Source organism: Heterodontus francisci, chromosome 15 (genome assembly GCF_036365525.1).
Source record: "Heterodontus francisci isolate sHetFra1 chromosome 15, sHetFra1.hap1, whole genome shotgun sequence".
Taxonomy (NCBI): domain Eukaryota; kingdom Metazoa; phylum Chordata; class Chondrichthyes; order Heterodontiformes; family Heterodontidae; genus Heterodontus; species Heterodontus francisci.
This window is the reverse complement of record NC_090385.1, coordinates 58,516,502-58,541,784: the sequence shown is the minus strand read 5'-3', so window position 1 is coordinate 58,541,784 and position 25,283 is coordinate 58,516,502. Positions and strand designations below refer to the sequence as shown.

Sequence of the window (25,283 nt, the reverse complement as noted above, 5' to 3'; positions counted from 1 at the left end):
CCGCCAGAAACCCCTGTTGCTGCATTTCTCCTGGAAAGCCTACCGAACTATCTTCAACATTGCCTGAAAAGAACTGTTCTAAATAGATTGCAGTGACAGCCATCTACGTGTATTTGAGACACCAAACCAAAAAGGGACAAGTGACATCTTTCCATATCTTTTTTTCTTTAAGAATTAGCAAGTATTTGGCCAAAGATTTTTTGTCTTTTTCTTTTGAAACTGAACTCAAAAGAGAACATCTCTGTTTTTCAGTTAACTGGTGTGTACGTGTGTGGCTAAGGTTAAAGGGGAACTTTCATATTTCAATCTGTGTTAATGCTTTGCTTTGTTACTGGATAAGTCTTGTTTTATAATAAACTGATAATTTTGTTTATTAAAGAAACCTGCTTGGTGTATTTTATTCTGGGATTAAGAATAGAGTCTATGTTTGATCGTACTGGTAACTTGGCAAACATTTAAATATATATTGTGACCTGTGGAGAAGTGGGACTAAAAAAGGTAGTATACACTTCCCACCTTGGTTGTAATAATAGTAACTGTAAGTAATAGAGTTGTAATTGGAATATTAAGACTTTGTCTAGAACACCCTACAACGCTACTATTACAAACCCAACAGCGCAGCATCTACATTAAAGGTGCGATATAAATGTAAGTTATTGTGTGATTACTTGCAACATTTCGAGCATTATGATGTATTGCTTCAGCGATAATGCTGTGGTAAATGTTTGGGATAAATAGATATGGCCAAGTCCATTTGAAAGTGTGTTTAATCTCGGTCTGATAAAATTGCTGAGATATAGCACTGTCACTGCCTTTCAACACAATTTCCTCTGATTGTTCGAGGAACAGAGGACTATATAAAGGTATTTTATCCTAATTCCATAGAAGGTGCTTGTCTAAAATTGCACATTGAGGTTAGTTTTGACAGTGATTAGTTATAACCACTATCTCCCATATGTGCAGTCTGTCTGGTGCATGTATTGATCAAGTACTGGAGGTTTAGGTAGACTTTAAACACGCTCAGGTTTATGTTTGGTAACTTCTGGTCAAAAGAATTCAATTTCACAATTAACACACACCATTTCCTCTCTTTTCTGTATTCCTTCTCTAATCTTTGTTGCTTGACTGCAATATGCTCGGACATAAGCATCTGCTGCCCCATAGCTCAAGTAGCATTCTGAGCTTGGGCAGTGGGTGTTGGCATGCTATTCAAAAACAAAAAAGATATGCGAGAGAGGATCAAACCAAGCTGCACTTTCTGTCATATGGAGAGTAAATCCTCATCATGTTTAATGGGCAGTTCTTATCCTCCCGAGCTGCTACGTTGACAATGTACCAGCTAAGCAAGGGCACTTAGAAGCAGCACACGTCGTTGCAGCAACCAGAAGCTGAATGTGCAGGCAAATCTATGCGGCTCATGCTTGGAGCCAGCACAGTGCGATGGGTTGAAGTGTACTGCATCATATCGATTATTTGGTAATCTGATTAATATCATTCTGCTGCAGACTGCTCTTTAGCAAACATGCCTGAGAAAGAATAACTGTATAGGTTTGAAATACATTGCACTATTGACAAGTGAAAGCATTTTTAAATCCCTTGTTCTTTTCAATTTCAGTTGTTTCAATTACAGTGCTATTGTGTTTACATTGTTTCTCTGGAGTCTCTGTGGATCTTCCACCAAAGTTGTAGTGGACAATCAGGAGAACCCTTGTGGAAATCCACCCCCAATGCCTCAGCACTTGTTCACACACAGGAGTCACATTCCATAGGACATTTCATAAAGCAATTGGCCATGTACTTGGTGAGGACTAATTTGCCAGATTATAGGGAAAAAACTGAGTTGTGGGACTAAATTTGATAGCTCTTTCAAAGAGCCGACACAGGCATAGTGGGCCGAATGGTTTCTTTCTGTGCTACATGATTCCATGATGATCGGAAAGTACCCACAATTCATGTGACAGTTGTGCCATTGGAGAGGTGGGAACTTCAGCAACTTCTTTTGCCTTCTGATCGGGCAGAGTTAAATCAGTTGTCGCATCTGTCTTCTAACAGTGTTACTGGCTGCACTCCACTAACTCAGCAACATGCAGGGATACACCTTGAATCTTAGTCTTATGGCTGACCATTCTGGTACATTTACTGGGTAAATATATTGTCTCCTCTCCTCTTGGATCTTAATGGTGGCTTTGAAGGCACTGGAGATCACTGGATAGTCCTCCAGCAGGAACCATGAAGGTCAATTATGGTGTCTCTACTGCCTCTTTACTGATGGCTAGTTCTTCGCAGATGAAGATCAAGGAACTAACTCAGTAGAAGATAAGGGATGAAACCTAGGACTTTGGTCTGTATGGCTTTGTGCCACATCACATGGTTCATTCACTCGCTTGGAGGTTGAAGATTTGGAAATACTAAGTGAGAGTGCTGAATTAACCTACAGAGTTGAGAATACCTGCTCAGCATCCTGATTTAGAGACCAGCTGTACATTATTGATTTCTTTACACTGTGCTCGGTGTCTCCTCCCAGGCAATAGCTTCCATGTTATGAATAGTTACTATCTGAGCAAAATGTTGTAAAAAGCAGCAGAGACAAATGAAAGGATTTCAAAGCTGAATATGATTCTTTTACAATATATATACAATATAGATAAAAATAAATATAATAGTGGTACTGAGGGGAATGAGCATTTCTGTTGTGAATCAAGCCTGATATTGGCTCTTCCTTTCACCATTAAAAATGAGTACCAAAAGCAGAAGGTAAAATTCCGAAGAATCTTTCAGTTTAAAAGGAAAACAGCTCCTCAGAGGACCACTCCACCTTTGATCCAAGACCATTATATTCCTGTTGCTGCTTTAAATTATATCCACTTATATGTAAAAGTTTTCTGCCTATTGTGTGCCCATCACCTGCCAAATGCTGCACTTCAGATATCACACCTCAAAGTGTCACATAAGGAACAGGTTATGAAAGTCAGCCATTCCCTGATGTGTTTTCTGCCCTTGGGGAGCTGTCAATCTACAGAGAAACAATCGACCTCTCCCTGTGACTTGCTACAACAATGAGATCCCGTGGCCTTGAAGGACCAGGCAAGTTTAGACGCCTCGTCACCTTTGCAGCAGAATAATGCGTGTTCTAACTCTCCTATCCTTGCAAAACAGCATACCGAGGAAACTTGGCAAGTACAGGGGCATCCTTAGTGTTCAGTAAACCAAGCTTGGAAACTATACGAGAGAAGATGAGCTCAATCAGGAAGTAGGGTTTAAGTGACAGCTTTATTTTCGAGATTTTAGAAGGAAAGGAAGGCTGAAGGAAATAGGAAGGTCCATAAGTTTGGGTTCCTGGTTAGTGTGGTTGTCCATTGGATCATAAAATATTGGTTATCAATAAAATATAAGGCAATTGGGCTTTGTGTCTGTTACACTCTGTTTCATTGTGCAATTGCTTTTTGTTTTTGCAGTGAGAATTGATCAGAGTCCCATGTCCCCTATGGAGACTAAAACTGACAGCGAGGAAGATGATGACTCCCCTAATATATCCTTTGACGGTGTTCATGAGAGCAGCTCTGCCATTCTCAACCTATCGGGGGCTATGCGAGAGTAAGTATTCACACTGCCTGCTGCTGCCTTCTGCTTTGCTGTTGTAACTATTACAAAATCCCAACTGCCAGGATTGCATACCAGACCAGTGCCTTCTGCTTTAGTGGTTAACAGTGGTAGTGGCTCTCCTCATGTTATCTGATGCTGTGCAAATTAATCAGTGTGCATTGCCACATAATCTAGCCTCTGCCATGAATTTGTACTTTTTCGTCAGTTGGGCACTACATTGTGTTTGTACCTGAAATTCCTGGGCGAATCTATTTGTAGGGTTCTCTAACCAGAGCAAGCCCAGTGGCCCATCTCATTCTGAGACCACAGGAGCAACAAACCTTGTGAATATAATTGGCTTCCAGTTTAGTTTAGAGATACAGCACTGAAACAGGCCCTTTGGCCCATCGAGTCTGTGCCGACCATCAACCACCCATTTATACTAATCCTACACGAATCCCATATTCCTACCACATCCCCACCTGTTCCTATATTTCCCTACCACCTACCTATACTAGGGGTAATTTATAATGGCCAATTTACCTACCAACATCACAACATCTTGGGAACCACAGAGATCGTGGAGGCATATTTATTTTCTGAATTCCTTGGTTGCAGGTTGTCTATAGTGTATTGTGTGTGTATTGAGTTGAAAAGCATAATAGAAGTGACTGAACAGCGTTACTTGCTTCTATTCCCCTAGGGAGGATTCAGTGTGGCCTATTGATCCGACCCGGCTGCTGGATGATCCATATGGGTGAGTGTTTTAAGGCAGGCTGTGAAGGAAACAACCAGGGGTAATGGCTGTTTTGTTGTAGTTCTTTGTTTGTAATATATTTGTAACAATAAAGATAACCTACGTGTTGACAGTAGACCATGTTCCAGTGAAGGATAAGAATTTGGGTCTGCCCCTGTAACTTCCCACATGGTGGGATCTTTGTTCACAGCTGGTTTCATGTACAAAGTAGAGACCAGGAACTTTCTCATTGTAAAAGTTAGGGAGGACTGTTGAAAAACAGGTTAAAGTGCACCACTCATCACTTCTTGTCTCAGCAATGAAGTAATCCATGGGGTATAGACCATGAGGAGGTAATAACTGAGAAATTGTGGATGTGGGAAGAGAAGAACAAACAGAAATGATGGAGACCAGAAAGGTTGAAAATTCAATCCTCAATCTGCACTGAGTTGTTTGATCTCAAGCAGGGCAGTTGGTAGGGACACTATTGCTGGCTGCAGGATCCCTTGATTAGGGAAGGAAAAAGCCACCATGTATCTTGCTTCTGATTTGCTCCTATTGGAAATCCCTGTGTACAGATGTCGGGCAGAATGGACTGGTCTGAGCTAACTCTGCCGTCGGATAGATAAACTGCTGACATTCGCTGTTGAGGCTCACATAAATAACAGATGATTTGAGAGGGCCTAGAGAGAAACTGCTACCCATACCTGAGCAAAGAGTCAGTACCTCTGGGAGAGGAGGGAAGAAAATTGGAGCAAAAAACTAAAATAACGAGGATTCATGGGATAATACACTGCTCTCAGCATAGTACTCTCTCTATTTTAAAGGCGTGAAGCATATAGGCATATGATTTAACAGACTTTTTTATAAATTAGCCTCCCTCTACAGAGTAGTTTACTTTTTTTACCCCTTATACAGTTAAAATATAACTCTTGAGGTGATGCTCAGAAGTTGAACTGGTCTGTGAGTGACATTGTACTTTGGTGGTGATAGCAGTTTCATTGTATTGAGATCATCAGTGCAGCTTCACTGATATAGTACTGACATTATGGGGTTAGCATGATATAGTATCCCTCTCTTGTCTTCCTATCCCAGGAACATTGAGCCAGCTGTTGTGTTCCCAATGCTGAGATCAATCATCTGCACACAACAGGGATCAAATTTGGAACCATATGAGCTAGTGCCACACCAGGCAGTGCCTTTACCCACAGAGGCATCCAGAGAGCCATTCTGTTTTCCTTCAGGTTCTTCCCTTGACTAGTTAATCTATTAGTGTGCAGAAGACTACAATCACATGGATTCCTGGTAAAATCAATTTGCCAGTTTCTGGGAGAATAACTGTATTGGAGTAGAGGTTTTCTAAATGTGTGCGTTAAGCTGATCTCTGCTGCATGCCATCCTGGCACTGAAGTGACTATTGAGACAGACACTGTAGGATTTGTTTGACATAATTTGCTCTACCTTAGCAGAGGTTCTCTGCTGGGAAATGGAAGTTGCAATCCTACCATCAACATCTTGATCATGAAAGTTATAGGCAGCGTGCCTGCAAGTTCCTTGTGGGTGAGGCTACTGCCAATAATGCAAGCTGAGAATATCCAAAGGATATTGGAGAAATATTTGAGGAGTAATATAAAGGGACATATGTGGAGAAGTGGGATCAAGTTCCTTCCAAACACATGACCTCTGTCGTCTAGAAGAATAAGGGTTACAGGCACATGGGCTACCACCACTTGTAAGTTCCTGTCCAAGTCTCACACCATCTTGACTTGGAAATATAGTCGCACCTTAATCGTTGCTGGGTTAAAATCCTGGAAGTCCGTTCCTACGTCATACGGACCTAGCAGTTTGAGAAGGTGACTCACCACCACCTTCTCGAGGGCAATTCACAATGGGCAATAAATGCTGGCCTTGTCAGTGACGCCCACAACCCATGAACGAATAAAAAAGATTAGAAAGTTCCAGTTGAAGTGCTAGTACTGGCTCGAATATCCTGCTTCTGTGCTGTAAACCCTGTGATTCTGTCAATCCAAGGCCAACATGTGAATGTGAGTGCATTATTTAAAAAATACTAAATATAGAATGCTGCATTGCAAATCACAGTCGTCATGGCAACGCATGAAGGTAGCATTACTACACAGTGATTATTAAGCCTCTCTTTAAACAATATCCATTTTACTAATGAAATGGGATGAAACCTAGTCTAGTAAGGTCTTTTCAAACAAAATCATTTGCCTTCAAATAATTGCAGTTTGTCAGCTTGGTTTCCCAAGTTTCCCTTTTTTAAAAAGAAAATGTATTTCTATTTTTTTCTCATGCCCTACCACCCCCAATTTCTTCCTGTCTGCACCTTCCTTGAAGGTGCTGATTCACGCTGGGGTATGGTTCAATGAATGCCTGCAGTCTTCTAATAATGCGATCAAATAGCCATTCTTCATTTATGAGATAGGATGGCCAGTACTCGGAGGCTATTGAAATGTGGGGCATCAGAGATGAACTTGACATCCATATGCACTTTTCAGTGGGAGAGTATCACAAGACAGCAGTATAAAGACTCCTGACCAATTAGAGACTAAAAATTAGGAATTGTATAGTGGAGGCAGTTTAGGCAGGACTAGTCTAACACTGCCATGCATTATGTTCTCACCCTGCTGACAGACAGACAGCCACAGTTGTAACATTGATTACCAAGTAACCTTAATTGACATTTTGTGATTGGGTGTTTTTAGGCAAAGTTGGTATACTGTGGAAAGACACCTAGGAATGTCTATTAATAAATAGCCGTTGCAGATGTCTGTGCTCTTCGAACTAAACAGGATGCTGCACTTACCCAGAACTAACCTGAGATGAAAGGAGAAAATACATGCAACAAAATGTACAGAAAATGGTTCAGAAAACTTGTGAAACTGAGCAAAGTTAAACTAATCACGCAAATAAATGGGGTAGAGAGGGCAAATTAAAAGAATTGATGCAAGAAGGTATGGGAAGATGGGCAGTACTCCGTTAGGAACATAGGAACAGGAGAAGGCCATTTAGTCCCTCAGGCCTGTTCTGCCATTCAGTTAGACCATGGCAGATCTGTACTTCAACTCCATTTGCCAGCCTCGGTTCTATATTCCTTAAAACCCTTACCTCTCAAAATTCTATCCATCTCTGTTTTGAAATTTTCGAGTAACCTAGTCTCAACAGCTTTTCGGGAATGGAAGTTTCAAATTTCCACTAATCTGTGAAGTGCTTCCTGACATCACCCCTCTTCATCCCACGCTACAGTAGAGTTGAATTTCCCACCCACTAGTCCCAGAGCTGTACTAAAGGTGGCAATAGACAAGGCAATGATACATACCATCTCAACGCTTCGCTGCTGAAGACTTAAAACGGTGATGTTAAAATAAATTTACTCGTGCGTTACTTATGGTGCAAATAACACAGCAGAGAATTGAATTAGACATCTCAGCGTTCCAGTGACATCACCAGCCCACTGGTGTAATTAGCATCTGGTGTTTACTCCTGAGAATCTGTTGTTTAGCTTTTATAGTGAGTCTACACTCGGTGATGCTTGTCATGTCCCAATGCACAGTGCTTGCTTGCCTCGCCTTGTCATTGTGCAGCAGGCCCTAATTACCATGTCACAGTGCACCACACCCAGTTGTTGCACCAGGTCTTTCAGTACCATACTTGTTCAGCAAGCCACGTTGCAGTGCACCACATATCACACACACACACACTCCTGATATGCCTGAGAATAATATACTCACGTGTGCCAAAGGCCGTGAAAACTGGGTTCTGTAGTTTCTTAAAAAAAAGAATATATCTTTTGAAAGCACTATTGAAAGGGTACATTTGAAAACTCTCAAATAATTCATGGCAACCTTTTGGTCCATGTCCCAAACTATAGACACCCAAGTTTACATTCCTCCATTTCTATTTTTAGCATTAGTCAACAACTCTTTAGCTCAACTTTAGTAAACCATCTCCTATTTTATTAACTGCATCACCTGCAGAATCCAGGTGGAATCTTATGCTTTCGACTGTGTCTGTGGGTAAATGTGGCACTTTTGCAGTTTTCTTTTTCCTTGTAACACTGGAAAAGTTAAAGTAAAAGAGGTTCGAGTTCAAAACTGAAACAAGTTCTGGGGTTTTCAGAGTGCCCACACCCAGTAGGGAAGGGGAAGGGCTGATGTTGGCTAACCCCTCCCAATTGAAAAGGCCTCCTGGGTAAACCTGTTGTGCAAGCGTCTGTATGCAGCTTAAGCTATATGTAGGGAAACAGCAGGAAGCGGGCTGCTGGCCAAGTTACTTCATAAGGTTGGTCTGTTGACTGTGCACTAGAGTTGATTTAATCGTGTCTTACTGAGTGGAAATAAAGTTGCCAGTGGAAGAGCACCTTACTGCCCCCTATAGGTTGTGTTTTTGTTCAGCAAAGAATGATGATTTTATAAATAGAATATCCTTTGACAGTTGTCTCCAGGATGATTTTTTTTTTAAGCATGATATTTAGTCACTTAATTTCCACATTCAAACAAATGAACTAACCTCCACAGCAATCTGAGACCGCTTCCAGTGTGGCTGGTCTGGTACAGTTGTCACTGAACTGGCAGGGGGGAACCTTACTGTTTAATTAAAGTTCTCCATATCATTGTCTGCCAGTCCATTCACTTATGGATTAGCCAATGAAAGTGCCTGTGACTCTGAATAGAACCTTTCCTGATAAAGAAGAGAGGGAGAGGAGAAAAAAAGAAAAATTAGAGTACGGACATGCATATGTATATTATCGTTCTGATCACTATAATAGCTGCATTCTCTTAGGCTAGATCTGTTTATTGACCATAAATGGCCATAATTCTAACTCATAATTTGGCTTGAGAATCCTACCTCAAGCTTGAACTTCTATCTGAGCCCAGTGCTTTTGCTTCAAGGTTTTACATAGCAACTATGTGTGGGGAAAAAAGATCAATTTACCTTGGTTCTGACCAGTCCTATTGAAACTTCATGTAGTCCTTACAGCCACAGAAGAAGCCCTGTTATACTACATCTGTGTGGGTAAGGGATCTATGTCGAGGACAAATGCCATATGAAGATTTTACATCAAGCTGACGAGTTAAGTTCTTCCACGACCGAGCGATGTAAAATATTGTGAATGTGGCTCGTCCCTGGATACCACCTGAGACAAATCTCTTACAAAATTTGACTAGTGTAAGTTGCAACATTAGAGTGGCTTTCTAGTGTTCCACTAGATTGTCCGAGGAGGATTGGACTAAATGTCAGAGCTTAATTTTTAAAAAGTTCTCTGTGGTTCATCGCCAATTGATGTCTTCATTGTGCAGAATCAGAAAGTTTTGCATGAGCACATCATGTTTTAGAATCCCCAGTGGCCCTCTGTATGAAATGGTTAGAGCGATTTCTCTTCAGGGACATTTCTTTGGAGAAAAAGTGGAGCCATCATTGAAGAGTTCTCGGAGGGGGCTGCTCCGGGGTGGACTCCACCTAATTATGTTGGATCCAAATCTTGAAGCTGTGAAGTAAATGATTTATTGCAATTCCTTTTTAAGCATATCCTCATTGGTAACTCCGTTCATGTAACAAGTTCACCGTGACTGTAAATAACCAAAAACAATCTCTGTCCTTGTGTGTGAGGTTCTCTTCCATCTTTCGCCTTCTCCTCTTGCATTCCTTATTTGGAAATTCACAAAAAATGCAAATGTTTCTCTGGAAGCAATTCCCAGCAGGCCTATCTAGGTAGCATGTGTACATGGTGCTGCATTTGCGTTCAGAGGCCCACCTCTTCGGGCTCAAAACCAATGAGCTAATTAAAACTCGAATTGCTTGCTTTTGCAAGTGTCTTTACAGCCCTGATTTTTAACTTGGTCTGGTGGGAGGAGGTCACCCACAGACTCCTTGGCATGAGACCCAGGCCATTTTAACTCTTGGGTCTCGTAGGTTGTGGGAAGACTAGAGCTGGCTCACAAGGAATCCTCATAACCTTTTTTAAAAATGGAACTTACCTTGGCCTCTTCAGGCCATTCTGCTGCCTCTTGCCAAGTTTTACTGGTGGGAATCCTGCACATGCCAAACCCACAATTTTGCAGTAATAGAGTGGTACTGTGTCGGTGATGCCATTAGTCTGCAACTTTCACATTTTAATCAAGCCCGCAGGTAGATAGACCATTTCAAAATTCATTTGCTATGTTCCTGCTGGCTGGGTTGGTTTAAAATCTGGCTGATTTGTTGGTAGTTATTCCCAATAATAAGTAGCTAATGTTTGAAAGTGTCCTATTGGAAGCCTTATACAATAGCAGCGCTTTTGATGAGATTTGGATCAGCTGTGTTTAAACTGGAATTGGACAACACATGCACAAGCTTGCTAAGAATTCGGTAACTTTGTGCTGCAGCACAGATTAGTGATCAAGTAACGCAATGTAAGAACATAAGAAACAGGAGCAGGAGTAGACAATATGGCCCGTTGAGTCTGTTTTGCCATTCAATACGATCCTGATTATCTTCGGATTCAACTCCACTTCCCTGCTCGCTCCCCATATCCCTTGATTCCTGAGAGACCAAAAATCAGTCTATCTCATTCTTAAATATATTCAACAATGGAGCATCCATAGCCCTGTGGGGTAAAGAATTCCAAAGATTCACAGCCCTTTGAGTGAAGAAATTTCTCCTCATCTCAGACCTAAATGATCGATTTCTTATCCTGAGACTGTGCCCCATGTTCTGGATTCCCCAACCAGAGGAAACAATCTCTGTTTTCCCTGTCAAGACCCTTCAGTATCTTGTATGTTTCAATGAGATCACCTCTCATATTTCTAAACTCCAGAGAATATAGATTCAATTTACTCAGCCAATCATCATAGGACAACCCTCTCATCCTAAGGCCAAATTTAGCGAGCCTCTGATACAAGTATATCCTTCCTTAAATATGGAGACCAAATTGCACACAGTATTCCAGGTGTGCTCTCACCAAAGTCCCGTACAATTGTAGCAAGACTTCTTTATTCTTCTACTCTAATTCCTTTGCAGTAAAGGTCAACATGCCATTTGCCTTCCTAATTGCTTGCTGTACCTGCATGCTAACTTTCAGTGTTCCTTATACAAGTACAGCCAAGTCTCTTCGAACATAAACATTTACAAGTTGCCCGCCTTTTAAAAAATATTCCGCTTTTCTATTACTACTAAAGAGAATAACCTCACACTTTCCCACATTATACTCCATCTGTCATCTTGTTGCCCACTCTCTTAACCTATCTATATCTCTTTGCACCTCTTTGTGTCCTCCTTACAGCTTACATTCACACCTAGCTTTGTATCGTCAGCAAACTTAGATTCATTACTCTCGGTCTCTTTGTCAAAGTCATTCATACAGATTGTAAATAGCCGAGACTGCAGGGCCGATTCTTGCAGCACTCCACTAGTTACAGTTTGCCAACTTGATAATGCCCCAATTATCCCTACTCTTTGTTTCCTGTCCGTTAACCAATCCTCGGTCCATGCTAATCTATTACCCCCCAACTCCATAAACCCTTATCTTGCACCTTATTGAATGCCCTTTGGAAATCCAAGTATACCGCATCTACTGGTTCCCCTTTATCCCTATGGCTGGAATTTAATGTTGAGGTAGTGGCCCTGCCCACCAGCTGAAAAGCTGTGAGCAAACCTGCCTCCGCTGGCCTGAAAGACATGCTGCTATTTTGTGTGGCCCTGGCCCTTAATTGGCCTTGTTCTGGACTTCTGCTCCTCTGAGGCAAGAAGTCCCACCTCCAAGAGCTGCTGGCCAATCCAGCAACTCCTCAGTTCCAGCAGCGCCACTGGGCTTCACCGAGGACAATCAGCTAGGGCCCAGTGAGGTGGGATGGGTCAGAGAGCAGGGCAGGGGGGTCGTCTGTGGGGCACAGGGTGTCTGATCAGCAGCCACCCACCCCTCTTTTCCCCCCCCCCCCCCCACCCAGTCCGCAAGGAGGCCATCATGTATTCCTAGGTGGCATCCTCACATGCCGAAGAGCCTGTCCACTGCTGCCAAAACACCAGCGGTGGTGGGATGAGGTCCTGAAGTGGCAGTTAATTGGCCATTTGAGGGCCTCAATTGGCCTGGTGCAGGCAGGCCTTTTGCCACTTCCCCTGCTGCTGGTAAAATGGGGGCGGGTAGGCAACAGGCACGGAACCCCACTTCCCACACGATTTTACGCCACCTCCTAGCGCACTCGTGGGGGTGGGGGCGGCAAATTCTGGCCGCCTACTTACATCCTCAAAATTCTGATAAATTTGTCAAACGCTATTTCTCTTTCATAAAACCATGCTGACTTTGTCTGATCTTATGATTTTCTAAATGCATTGTTAAGATTTCTTTAATAATAGCTTCCAGGACTTTCCTGATGACTGATGTTACGCTAACTGGCCTGTAGTTCCCTGTTTTCTCTCTCCCTCCTTTCTTGAATAGCGGTGTTACATTTGCTAAGTTCCAAGCTGCTGGGACCATTCCAGAATCTGGGGAATTTTGGAAAATCATAACCAACGCATTTACTATCTCTGCAGCTACCTTTGGGCCATCAGGTCTTGGGAATTTGCCACATTTTAGTCCCTTATGTATCTCCAGTGCTTTCTCTCTGCTGATATTGATTATATTAAGTTTTTCACTCTTGCCCTTTATTTCTGGTATGTAAGTTGTGTCTTCTACTGTGAAGAAAGACAGAAAATATTTGTTCAGTGTCTCTGCCATTTATTTCCTCATTTGCCATGATGATTTCTCTTGTCTGCACCTTTAAGGAACCACCATTTACTTTAGCTACTCTCCTTTTTATATGCTTGTAAAAGCTCTTACAATCTGTTTTTATATTTCGGGCTAGTTTACTCTCCTATTTTTTTTTTTTCCTTTTTATCAACTTTCTGGCCACCCTTTGCTGGTTTTTAAAACCCTCCCAATCCTCCGCTTACTACTATTCTCTGCAGCATTATAAGCCTCTCTTAATCTAATAGCCTCAACTTCCTTAGTAAACCACCAATGGATCTTTCTCAGATTTTTTTAATGGAATGAACTTTTGTTGAACATTTTGAATTGTTTCTTCAACTGTTTCCTGCTATTTATTCACTGCCATACCTTTTAGTCTATTTACCTAATCAACTTTAGCCAGTTCTCCCCTCATACCTAAATAATTGGCTTTGTTTAAGTTTAAGATTCGTGTTTGGGACTGGAGAATGTCGCTTTCAAACTTAATATGGAATTTAGTTGTATTATGATCACTTTTTCCCAGTGGATCTTTTACTATGAGACTACTAATTAACCCTACCTCATTGTAAAATACTAGATCTAAAATAACTTTATCCCTAGTTGATTCTACAACATATTGTTCCAGGAAACTGTCACAAAAGCATTCTACTAACTCATCTTCCAGACCACCTTTGCTGATATGATTAGTCCACTCTATGTGAAGATTGAAGTCCCCCGCAATCATTCCATTGCTCTTGTAACAAGCTCCAATTATTTCTTGCTTAATGCTGTGTCCAATGGTATAACTACTGTTAGGGGGCCTATAAACTACTCCCACCAGTGTTTTCTGTCCCTTGCTATTCCTAATCTCCATTCATACTGATTCTTCTTCCTGATGTTTTGAGTCAAGATCCTTTTTCACTACCGTCCTAATGTTATCTTTTGCTAACAGGGTTATTCCTCCTCCTTTTCCATTCTGTCTGTCTTTTTGAAATGATGTACACCATGGAATATTATTTCCCAACCTTGATTGACTTGTAACCAAGGGCCAGATTTTATTCTAGTGACTGGTTCGACCCCACCTTGGCCCTCATTTGGACCTCCGTTGCTATTCCATGGTGGGCAACCAGTTAACTGCCCACCATGGGGCGGGATGCTGCCTGCTGACTGCCATTTGATTCACTTTGGTTGTGGGGAAAATAAATTATATGAAGTTGGTGGTGACTTTCATAAAATAAGGGAGGCAAAAACATTTTGGTTTAAGTAAAAGCTTCAATTTGTTAGTCTGGAGATACTTGAAAGGAAGGCTGCTGATCCTTGAGACTGCAGGCACAGAATGTTTTATATCTATAGTGATCATGGTGCTTGGGACAGTAATGGTGGCTTCCACCAATGAAAGGCTGCCCCTACCACATGATCACACGTGTTCCCCATGCCCTTTGCCAGATGACTAAATTAAATATAAAATCGAGTGGGAAACGGGATTTGCAGTAGAAGCTGAAGTTGCAACAACTTTCAGTCCCACCATCGGGAACGCTGCGGCACTCAAGATGCCCCTGATGCCCCGCAATGTTTGCAACTCTGACTCCAGCTCAGCAACTCTGAGTTGAAGTTGCATAAGCGGCAGACACTTGCCATGGATATGATTCTCACGTGTTACAGTCACGGCACACCACCAGCCCTGCCATATCTGTCTAACATTATTTATTTGATTAGATACTAATTTAGTTGGCTAAAGTAATAGCAAGTTACAGTCTCCTAGCTTGGAGACAAAAGAAAAACACTCACCAGCTACTGGAGGTAAAACAAAAACAATAAAAAGCAGCACACTTTCTTCCCCCTCTGCACCAAATTCCCACTTGCACCAAATTCCCGACTTAGCACTCGGTACATAAAGCACTCTGTGTAGGTGCATGTACTTGTGTGTATATGTACACAAACATGCAACCTTGTGTCTCCCCAAGATGTGAGGTAAACTCTTATCATTGTTCTAATGCGTTTTAATGCATCAGTATTGAATACTTTCCATTACTGAGAGGTCAATTTAATTCCCCAAAAATTCTGAGCAGTTAATCGCACTATTTATTTTCAGTACTGAGGAGGCCTCAATGTGCAATTCTAGGGCATATGTTACAAAGCTTGTACAAATATTAACGATAGTTGCAGATACTTATTTAGCTTGAAGAGAAGTCCAGTTTGTATTTTTAGTTTTTACATGCACTTCCTCATCTATTTCATGAAGGCTCTAAGCAATCTTCCTTGTTTCATTATTGCTGAGTGAAATTCTGGACTTTGCAGGTCAGATATTTGACAGCTCTGTTGTCTTATTGTTGCCTTCCCTCCTTTGCTGGAGCAGCTAACATACTGTGGTATGGTTCCTTCAGCGTAGGTTGCCTTTGGTATCTTGCACAAGGGCCCTTGCTTCATGTGTGAGCTTCCAGTATGCAATGGTGGACTATTCATTCTTGATCCTCCTCTGGTCTGATGTCTACCCTTTTTAATAGTCACAAATGGAGATCAGGATTGAAATCCCTGGCAAACCTGTTTTATCCCTCTCTTTAGTTCAGGAAATCAGTTGTCGCATCCTTATTGCTACCCAACTGAGATCAGCTAACTTGCCACAGGCCAAGGAGTGAACCTTGGACCTACTTGGTCAGTGTGGCTCAGCTCTGCACTGTCTGTGTTTATAATGAACTTTGCTTACATATTTAATGCTGCAGCTGTTGAACAGAACTGTTTCAGCATTTCAATGTTAATAGGAATCTGAGCTCTCGCTTCCTACTTGGGGGGTTTTGACTAGACTTCCTGTTGAGAAAGCCACTTGCTGAAATGATAGTGCACCACCAACTTTGGTGAACAAAGTTGCCCAAGAAAATCTGATTTACTGTAACAAGATGGTGTGTTGACATATGCAATCTATATACAGATTCAGGCTTAGCTGCAGTCACATTTCTTGCTGTTCTGAGCCAGATAAGAGTTTTGCACTTTCATAGGGCTTGGGGGACGAGGAGCAGGAAGATTGGTAGACAGCCCAGAACATCTGTCTCTTCTGATTGGTGAAGGACATTAGTAAACTGTAATAAAACAAAAAAAATTAATTTTAATTTAATCTGCCCAGAAAAAAAAACTGATGAGACGAAATTGGCTGCCTGTTTTGTGCCCTGCTCGAATTTACTTACCATTAACTTAAAAGTCAATGGCAGGTTAATTGAAGAAGACAAAGTCAGAAGATCATAAGCACAGTCGAATGCCAAGAATGGAAGAGGAATGAGAAAGACAGTTGGAATTGAGAAATGCAAGGGTGGAGGTTCATGTTTCTGTCCAGTTGATTGCTGATCTAATGAGAGTTGAGGAGAAAGGACCAAAATCTGTAGGGTAAATTAAACTGGGATGCTTTGTTTCCCAGCACAACATCCTTCGAACTAGTTACAGAACTTGAATTGGTAGAAATCTGGTAATTGTAAACATGTGAATTGTTCACACTGGATATAGACATGAGTGTTTTGGTATCTACATTTGTGTGGTAAAATGAGCATTGACATGCCCCTCCCCCAAGTTCTCAAACTTCTACTTGCTGTCACTCCTGCTGGTTGTCAGCTTTGTCGACTGTGGCTTGAGAGTTCTTGAGAGATTGGGAATTCTTGCCCACAGTACTCAGAACTGTCAGTCAGCAAGTAGGGCTTTGTGAGCAGTGAAGGGTGGAGCACTGGTCTTTCTGAGGGTGGGGGTCAGAGGATGAGAGTAGGGTAAAGCTTGGGAATAGCCCTATGTTGGGGGGGGGGGGGTGCACATGTGGGGGTTGGAAAAAATGATACTGGGCATTAAAAAAAAACAGCTGGTGGCAGTGCTTTAGGAGAAATATTTGTGTAGCTGCAGCCATTGTGGGTCATCTCAGGAACTTGAGCCAAAACCTGTACTTTGTTTGTTCTTACCTAGTTGAAGTGAGCGAGGAGAAGCTGGGAGCAGCATTTTTGGGGTAGGGGGAAGCCACAGAAACAGCCTTGGGACAGGGGGAGGAAAAAGAGGAGCTAGGTGCTTTTTTTAATTCATTCATGAGATGGCGTCACTGGCCAGGCCAGCATTTATTGCCCATCCCTAATTGCCCTTGAAGGTGGTGATGAGCTGCCTTCTTGAACCGCTGCAGTCCATTTGGGGTAGGTATACCCATAGTGCTGTTAGGAAGGGAGTTCCAAGATTTTGACCCAGCGACAGTGAAGGAACGGCGATATAGTTCCAAGTCAGGATGGTGTGTGACTTGGAGGGGAACTTGCAGGTGGTGGTGTTCCCATGTATTTGCTGCCATTGTCCTTCTAGTTGGTAGAGGTCATGGGTTTGGAAGGTGCTGTCTGCAGTGCATCTTGTAGATGGTACACACTGCTGCCACTGTGCGTCAGTGGTGGAGGGAGTGAACGGCACCCCATCTATAAACAATCAAGTGGGCTGCTTTGTCCTGGATGATGTCGAGCTTCTTGAGTGTTGTTGGAACTGCACCCATCCAGGCAAGTGGAGAGTATTCCATCACACTCCTGAGTTGTGCCTTTGTAGATGGTGGACAGGCTTTGGGGAGTCAGGAGGTGAGTTACTCGCCTCAGGATTCCTCTTCTCTGACCTGCTCTTGTAGCCACGGTATTTATATGGCTACTCCAGTTCAGTTTCTGGTCAATGGTAGCCCCTAGGATATTGATAGTGGGGGATTCAGCGATGGTAATGCCATTGAATGTCAAGGGAAGTTGGTTAGATTCTCTCTTGTTGGAGATGGTCATTGCCTGGCACTTGTGTGGCGCAAATGTTATTTGCCACTTATCATCCCAAGCCTGGATATTGTCCAGGTCTTGCTGCATTTCTACACGGACTGCTTCAATATCTGAGGAGTTACGAATGGTGCTGAACATTGTGCAATCATCAGCGAACATCCCCACTTCTGACCTTATGATTGAAGGAAGGTCATTGATGAAGCATCTGAAGATGGCTGGGCCCAGGACACTACCCTGAGGAACTCCTGCAGTGGTGTCCTGGAGCTGAGATGATTGACCTCCAACAACCACAGCCATCTTCCTTTGTGCAAGGTATGACTCTAGCCAGCGGAGGATTTTCCCCCTGATTCCCATTGACCTCAGTTTTGCTAGGGCTCCTTGATGCAATACTCGGTCAAATGCTGCCTTGATGTCAAGGGCAGTCACTCTCACCTCACCACTTGAGTTCAGCTCTTTTGTCCATGTTTGAACCAAGGCTATAATGAGGTCAGGAGCTGAGTGGCCCTGGCGGAACTCAAATTGAGCATCATCAGTGAGCAGGTTATTGCTAAGCAAGTGCCGCTTGATGGCACTGTCGATGACACCTTCCATCACTTTACTGATGGTAAAGCTAGACTTTAATGATCTTTTTAAAAATTCAAATGTCCCATTCTAGTCCTCTTTAAAATTATAAACCCATCAGTTGTAAAGTGCATACCTATTTAATGTTAACCTAAATTTTGAATGCAAAAGTTCTAAATTCCCCAAGACCCTGAGAAATGCCCCTTGTCTTTGGGAAGCAACATTTAAAATACTACAATTTTAAATTTGTTGACTAAAGCCCTGATGAAAATTATCCAACGTTCAATAAGATTGGCTTTGAAACTCCCATTTAATATTGGGTATTTTTGTTTTAAAAAGAAAGTAACATTTTTCTTCCAGTAATAGGTCATCTGCTGCTAAAGGGGGAAATCCCTTTAAAAGCATAACGGAAAAATAATTTATTCCTGAAAATGACAACTAGATAGTAAGTTTCAACAAAATCGAACAGAACCCTTTCCATCTGTATTGCCAACGCTCATTGAAGATTCCAAAGTTCTGGAAAATGCACCAATTAAAGTATCAAAATCAATAGAGGGCATTGTTTCATTCCATCCAGAAAATAGATCTGGTTAATTCAAATCTTCCCCTTTCAGGCTTTCATTATTGAACTACCTGCAGGTTAATTTACAAGCCTTTGTCCTGCTGCGCACTCCGTGTAAATCCTGCTTTCACATGCAATAAGCTTTTTTTTTTCAAAGGCCTGTTTGGGGCTGGATCTTTTTTGGGGACTGTGCCAGTTTTTCAAGTGCTAGTCTTTCTAGGTTTTCTTCTGTGTATTAGTTTACTTGCCCTACAATCTAGCCAAGAAACAGGATGCATTGTTGGGAACCTAATCGAGTTGTAAAAATAGTTTGGAAAATAGTATTAAGGTGCAGGCAAAATTGAATTGTAAAAGAAAAAACTGCATTGAGAGAAACAACTGGACTTTGGGAGTTTTTATCTCTTTACACTAATTTCTTAATGTTGATCATTCATTTTATGGACTTTTGCAACCATTTTTGCTAATTTTCTACGTATTATCACAAGCTGTCTCTCTTTCTCTTTGACCTCCTTGTCTCGAGAGACAATGGGTAAGTGCTTGGAGGTGATCAGTGGTTTGTGAAGCAGCGCCTGGAGTGGCTATAAAGGCCAATTCTAGAGTGACAGACTCTTCCACAGGTGCTGCAGAAAAAATTGTTTGTCGGGGCTGTTACACAGTTGGCTCTCCCCTTGCGCTTCTGTCTTTTTTCCTGCCAACTGCTAAGTTTCTTCGACTCGCCACACTTTAGCCCTGCCTTTATGGCTGCCCGACAGCTCTGGCGAACGCTGTCAACTGACTCCCACGACTTGTGATCAATGTCACAGGACTTCATGTCGCGTTTGCAGACGTCTTTAAAGCGGAGACATGGACGGCCGGTGGGTCTGATACCAGTGGTGAGCTCGCTGTACAATGTGTCTTTGGGGATCCTGCCATCTTCCATGCGGCTCACATGGCCAAGCCATCTCAAGCGCCGCTGACTCAGTAGTGTGTATAAGCTGGGGATGTTGGCCGCCTCAAGGACTTCTGTGTTGGAGATATGGTCCTGATGCCAAGGATTCTCCGGAGGCAGCGAAGATGGAATGAATTGAGACGTCGCTCTTGGCTGACATACGTTGTCCAGACCTCGCAAGCTGTTCTTTCTTTTGGGCCTCCTTATCTCGAGAGACAATGGATACGTGCCTGGAGGTGGTCAGTGGTTTGTGAAGCAGCGCCTGGAGTGGCTATAAAGGCCAATTCTGGAGTGACAGGCTCTTCCACAGGTGCTGCAGAGAAATTTGTTTGTCGGGGCTGTTGCACAGTTGGCTCTCCCCTTCCGCCTCTGTATTTTTTCCTGCCAACTACTAAGTCTCTTCGACTCGCCACAATTTAGCCCTGTCTTTATGGCTGCCCGCCAGCTCTGGCGAATGCTGGCAACTGACTCCCACGACTTGTGATCAATGTCACACGATTTCATGTCGCGTTTGCAGACGTCTTTATAGCGGAGACATGGACGGCCGGTGGGTCTGATACCAGTGGCGAGCTCGCTGTACAATGTGTCTTTGGGGATCCTGCCATCTTCCATGCGGCTCACATGGCCAAGCCATCTCAAGCGCCGCTGACTCAGTAGTGTGTATAAGCTGGGGGTGTTGGCCGCTTCAAGGACTTCTGTGTTGGAGATATAGTCCTGCCACCTGATGCCAAGTATTCTCCGAAGGCAGCGAAGATGGAATGAATTGAGACGTCGCTCTTGGCTGGCATACGTTGTCCAGGCCTCGCTGCCATACAGCAAGGTACTGAGGACACAGGCCTGATACACTCGGACTTTTGTGTTCCGTGTCAGTGCGCCATTTTCCCACACTCTCTTGGCCAGTCTGGACATAGCAGTGGAAGCCTTTCCCATGCGCTTGTTGATTTCTGCATCTAGAGACAGGTTACTGGTGATAGTTGAGCCTAGGTAGGTGAACTCTTGAACCACTTCCAGAGCGTGGTCACCAATATTGATGGATGGAGCATTTCTGACGTCCTGCCCCATGATGTTCGTTTTCTTGAGGCTGATGGTTAGGCCAAATTCATTGCAGGCAGCCGCAAACCTGTCGATGAGACTCTGCAGGCACTCTTCAGTGTGAAATGTTAAAGCAGCATTGTCAGCAAAGAGGAGTTCTCTGATGAGGACTTTCCGTACTTTGGACTTCGCTCTTAGACGGGCAAGGTTGAACAACCTGCCCCCTGATCTTGTGTGGAGGAAAATTCCTTCTTCAGAGGATTTGAACGCATGTGAAAGCAGCAGGGAGAAGAAAATCCCAAAAAGTGTGGCTGCGAGAACACAGCCCTGTTTCACACCACTCAGGATAGGAAAGGGCTCTGATGAGGAGCCACCATGTTGAATTGTGCCTTTCATATTGTCATGGAATGAGGTGATGATACTTGGTAGCTTTGGTGGACATCCGATCTTTTCTAGTAGTCTGAAGAGACCACGTCTGCTGACGAGGTCAAAGGCTTTGGTGAGATCAATGAAAGCAATGTAGAGGGGCATCTGTTGTTCACGGCATTTCTCCTGTATCTGACGAAGGGAGAACAGCATGTCAATGGTCGATCTCTCTGCACGAAAGCCACACTGTGCCTCAGGGTAGACGCGCTCGGCCAGCTTCTGGAGCCTGTTCAGAGCGACTCGAGCAAAGACTTTCCCCACTATGCTGAGCAGGGAGATTCCACAGTAGTTGTTGCAGTCACCGCGGTCACCTTTGTTTTTATAGAGGGTGATATTGGCATCGCGCATGTCCTGGGGTACTGCTCCCTCGTCCCAGCACAGGCAAAGCAGTTCATGTAGTGCTGAGAGTATAGCAGGCTTGGCACTCTTGATTATTTCAGGGGTAATGTTGTCCTTCCCAGGGGCTTTTCCGCTGGCTAGAGAATCAATGGCATCACTGAGTTCCGATTTGGTTGGCTGTATGTCCAGCTCATCCATGACTGGTAGAGGCTGGGCTGCATTGAGGGCAGTCTCAGTGACAGCATTCTCCCTGGAGTACAGTTCTAGGTAGTGCTCAACCCAGCGGTCCATCTGTTTGCGTTGGTCAGTGATTATGTCCCCCGATTTAGATTTGAGGGGGGCGATCTTCTTGATGGTTGGCCCAAGAGCTCTCTTCATGCCATCATACATTCCTCTGATGTTTCCGGTGTCTGAGGCCAGCTGAATATGACTGCATAGGTGTTGCCAGTAGTCGTTTGCGCAACGCCTAGCTGTTCTTTGTGCAGTACTTCTGGCTGCTTTAAGTGCTGCGGATGTTAAATCGCTGGGGGCTTTCTTGTAGTTCAACAGTGCAATGCGCTTAGCGGCTATGACAGGTTCCAGCTCTTCATTATGAGATTGAAACCAGTCTGCATTTCTCTTCGCACTTTTGCCGTAGGTGGTCAAAGCTGACTCATAGATGGCGTCTCTGATGTGGGCCCACTTGGTCTCAGCATCCCCTGTGGGAGTGTTTTGAAGGGCTGTTACAAGTGAATTTAGAAATTTTTGTAACAGCTGTGGGTGAGAAATTCTGCTCGTGTTGATGCGCGGGTGGCCCTTCTGCTTGGAATGATGCAACTTCTTTGGTCTGAGTCTAACCTTGCTGCACACCAGGGAGTGGTCGGTGTCGCAGTCCGCACTGTGGAAGCTGCGTGTGATTTGAACGCTGTTTAAGGCAGCTCACCTTGTGACAATGAGGTCTAGCTGGTGCCAACGACGCGATCTTGGGTGCCTCCATGAAACCTGGTGACAGGGTTTAGTGTGAAAGAACGAGTTGGTGATGCAGAGGTTATGATAGGTACACAACTCAAGCAGTCTCTGCCCGTTCTCATTCATCCTTCCAATGCCATTGCGCCCAAGGCAGGAGGGCCATGAGTCATGGTCGGCCCCAACCCTGGCATTAAAGTCCCCCAGCAGGAATAGGTGTTCGGTGTTGGGGATGCTGCTAATGATGTTATGGAGTTGTTCATAGAACTGGTCTTTAGCTTCAGGTGGGGAGCAGAGTGTTGGAGCATAGATGCTGAGTAGGTGTACTGGACCAGAGGTGGTGAGCAGTCGGATGGACAGTATGCGTTCCGAGCCATTTGAGGGAGGCTCTATCATGCTGAGCAAGGAGTTTCTGATGGCGAAGCCCACTCCATGCTGTCTTGGTTCTTCAGGATCGCTGCCCTGCCAGAAGAAGGTGTAGTCTTGCTCTGCTAGAGAGCCACTCGCGGGGAGGCGAGTCTCCTGAAGTGCTGCAATGTCCACATTGAATCTACTGAGCTCGTTGTTAATGATGGCGGTCTTCCGAGAATCCTTGATTTGTGTAAGGTCTTCCGACAGGCCAGGACACATAGTTCTGACGTTCCAGCTTGCAAAGCGAAGGGCTGGTACCTTCTTTCCTTTTTTCATGTTGTTTGGTGCGGTGTTTCAGTCCACCTTTCGGGCAATGACCCTGAGCTCCAAGCACCCATTGAAGCAGGCAGACTGTGGCGGGACAGAACCTTATTGACCGGGGGCTGCCCGGTTTGAGGCGGGCGGTAGCTGTCCGCTGAGGTGCAATGACCTCTCCCACCGACAAAGGCAACCCGTTGCGCCCAGTTTCTACGCCAATTGAGCTGGACTTATAACCCGTAACTGCTGCCTTCCGTGTTGTTTTAGTCGCTGTGAGGCAACTATGGAGTGACCTCTCCATGGCGCATGCCTGGGCAAATTTATGGAGGTTGAGAGTTGCCCAGTCGTCAAAACCCCCCTCTCGGCCTTTCTGGTGGGGTCCAAAGGAGTGCAGGACACGACGTTTGGCACCAGTATGGCTGCAGGAACTGCCGGAAACATACCAAAGGTGACACATGACCGCCTACGGGGTTCCGCTCCGGATTATCTGTTAGGGTTTACTCCCTTAGCCTTGGTCTCTCCCGAGACGCCCACAAGGCAGTGGGGTTGTTGGGGCCCCTACACAGGTGTAGGATGGTGCCGGTGGGAGGAGGGGATGCAAGGGGGAGGGGTAGAGGGAGGGGGTGGGGGGGGGGGTGCAGGGGAAGGGGGTGCGGGGTGAAGATGGTGCGAGGGGGGGGGTGGCGGGCTGGGACGGGGTTGTGAGTACTACAGTTATATTCCTGTTGGTGCTATCGATCTATTCGAAGTCTGTGTTGTCAGCAGCGCCATCGGGAGGCTTGTTTGTGCAACTCCAGTCACATGTCATGAACCAGAATCAAATATTCTCCCCTTTCCCAGGATGCAAGGGCAGCCCTACAGACAGCTATTAGTGAGCAGAGGAAAACAATTACATTTCAAATGTTTATCCAATGAATTTATAGTTGCTGGTAGGAAGACTGAATGAGACTTTTATGAGCCCTCCATCTATTCGTCCTCCTAAAAAAAAAAATTAATGAAGACATTCTTTTGGTCCTCTAGGGAAACAAACATGCACTAACATAAAATAATGTGGAAATGCTACTGTAATTACTAGATGATTCGTTTTTTGAATCAACTCTTTTTTAAGTACCTTTTTTTTAAAAAAAAAATGTGTCCTACCTTAATATGCTTCTTAATATTGCACCCTCTATCTCTTGTAGTGCTCATAGCATGCACGGAATACGACGGCTGCCGAGATCCGAATCGCCTGATCCCAAAAGACGGCGAGTACACCAGTGTGACTTTGAGGGATGCAACAAGGTGTATACGAAGAGTTCTCACTTAAAGGCACATCGAAGGATTCACACAGGTAGGTGCAGCTCCCAGAATGCTGAATCCAGGCTGCTTTATTCGAGCCAGTTTGATTATTAGAGTTAGTGGCTTATTTATTGTAATTTGGTGAAGACCAGGCTGTCGAAGTATCTTGTCGACATAGATGTTCGAACAAATGACATAGATGATGGTGTATCTAAAGGGATGTAGATTGGGGGCAGGGCCGGGGCAGCATATGTACTGTGTATACTAGGTAGGTGTTTGTGTGCTTTTTATTAACCACTGTAAATTATTCTCTTACCTTTTGAGTACATTGACCAATGGTAGTCAAATAGTGGGCAAACTACCTACTGTCACCTCTATGCGAGCCTCTGAATTATCCACTGTGGAAAGCCTAGCTTTCTTAGTTTCTGAGCTGAGTTTAGGAAACCACTTGCGAGATAAAGCCGTAGTATTAGTTCTGTTTCTTAATAATTAAAATTATATCAACCTTCTTCACGCTTTGAAAGGCTGCTCTACATTTTGACTGGTCATGATTAACTGAGTAAGCTTTTATACTGAATTTATCATCTCTGCATTTCATATCAGTGTACCATTGGTGTTTGTCTCCAGTCAGCTGGGAGATGATGTTGCTGCATGTTGTCCCTCCTGAACTCCAGTGTGCAAGTAGAATATAGGTAGCAAGTCTCTGAATTCTGTGCTGAATGAGACATGAACAGAGATTCGTAGACTGACCATAAATCCATAACTTCACT

The 25,283-nt window shown here is 43.8% G+C and overlaps 1 protein-coding gene and 1 long non-coding RNA gene across 8 annotated transcripts in view; one reads left to right on the top strand and one right to left on the bottom strand.

Moving 5' to 3' along the window:
• LOC137377677 (uncharacterized) overlaps positions 1–8,457 on the bottom strand; it is a 51,872-nt gene extending 43,415 nt beyond the window's left edge. Inside the window, exons 1-2 of the long non-coding RNA XR_010976460.1 lie at positions 8,311–8,457; positions 8,071–8,107 (exon numbers count right to left, since the gene is read on the bottom strand). This is a non-coding gene — a long non-coding RNA (uncharacterized lncRNA). The remainder of the gene's footprint in view (positions 1–8,070; positions 8,108–8,310) is intronic.
• The window catches only part of LOC137377676 (Krueppel-like factor 12), a 206,511-nt gene that overhangs the window by 166,242 nt on the left and 14,986 nt on the right, over positions 1–25,283 (top strand). For all 7 annotated transcript variants that reach the window (XR_010976459.1, XM_068047590.1, XM_068047589.1 and 4 more), the window contains 3 exons: positions 3,456–3,594; positions 4,286–4,339; positions 24,417–24,565. Coding sequence is in view for 6 of the 7 variants with exons in the window: in XM_068047590.1 (XP_067903691.1) it covers positions 3,456–3,594; positions 4,286–4,339; positions 24,417–24,565 (342 nt within the window). In the remaining variant the exon portion in view is untranslated. The remainder of the gene's footprint in view (positions 1–3,455; positions 3,595–4,285; positions 4,340–24,416; positions 24,566–25,283) is intronic.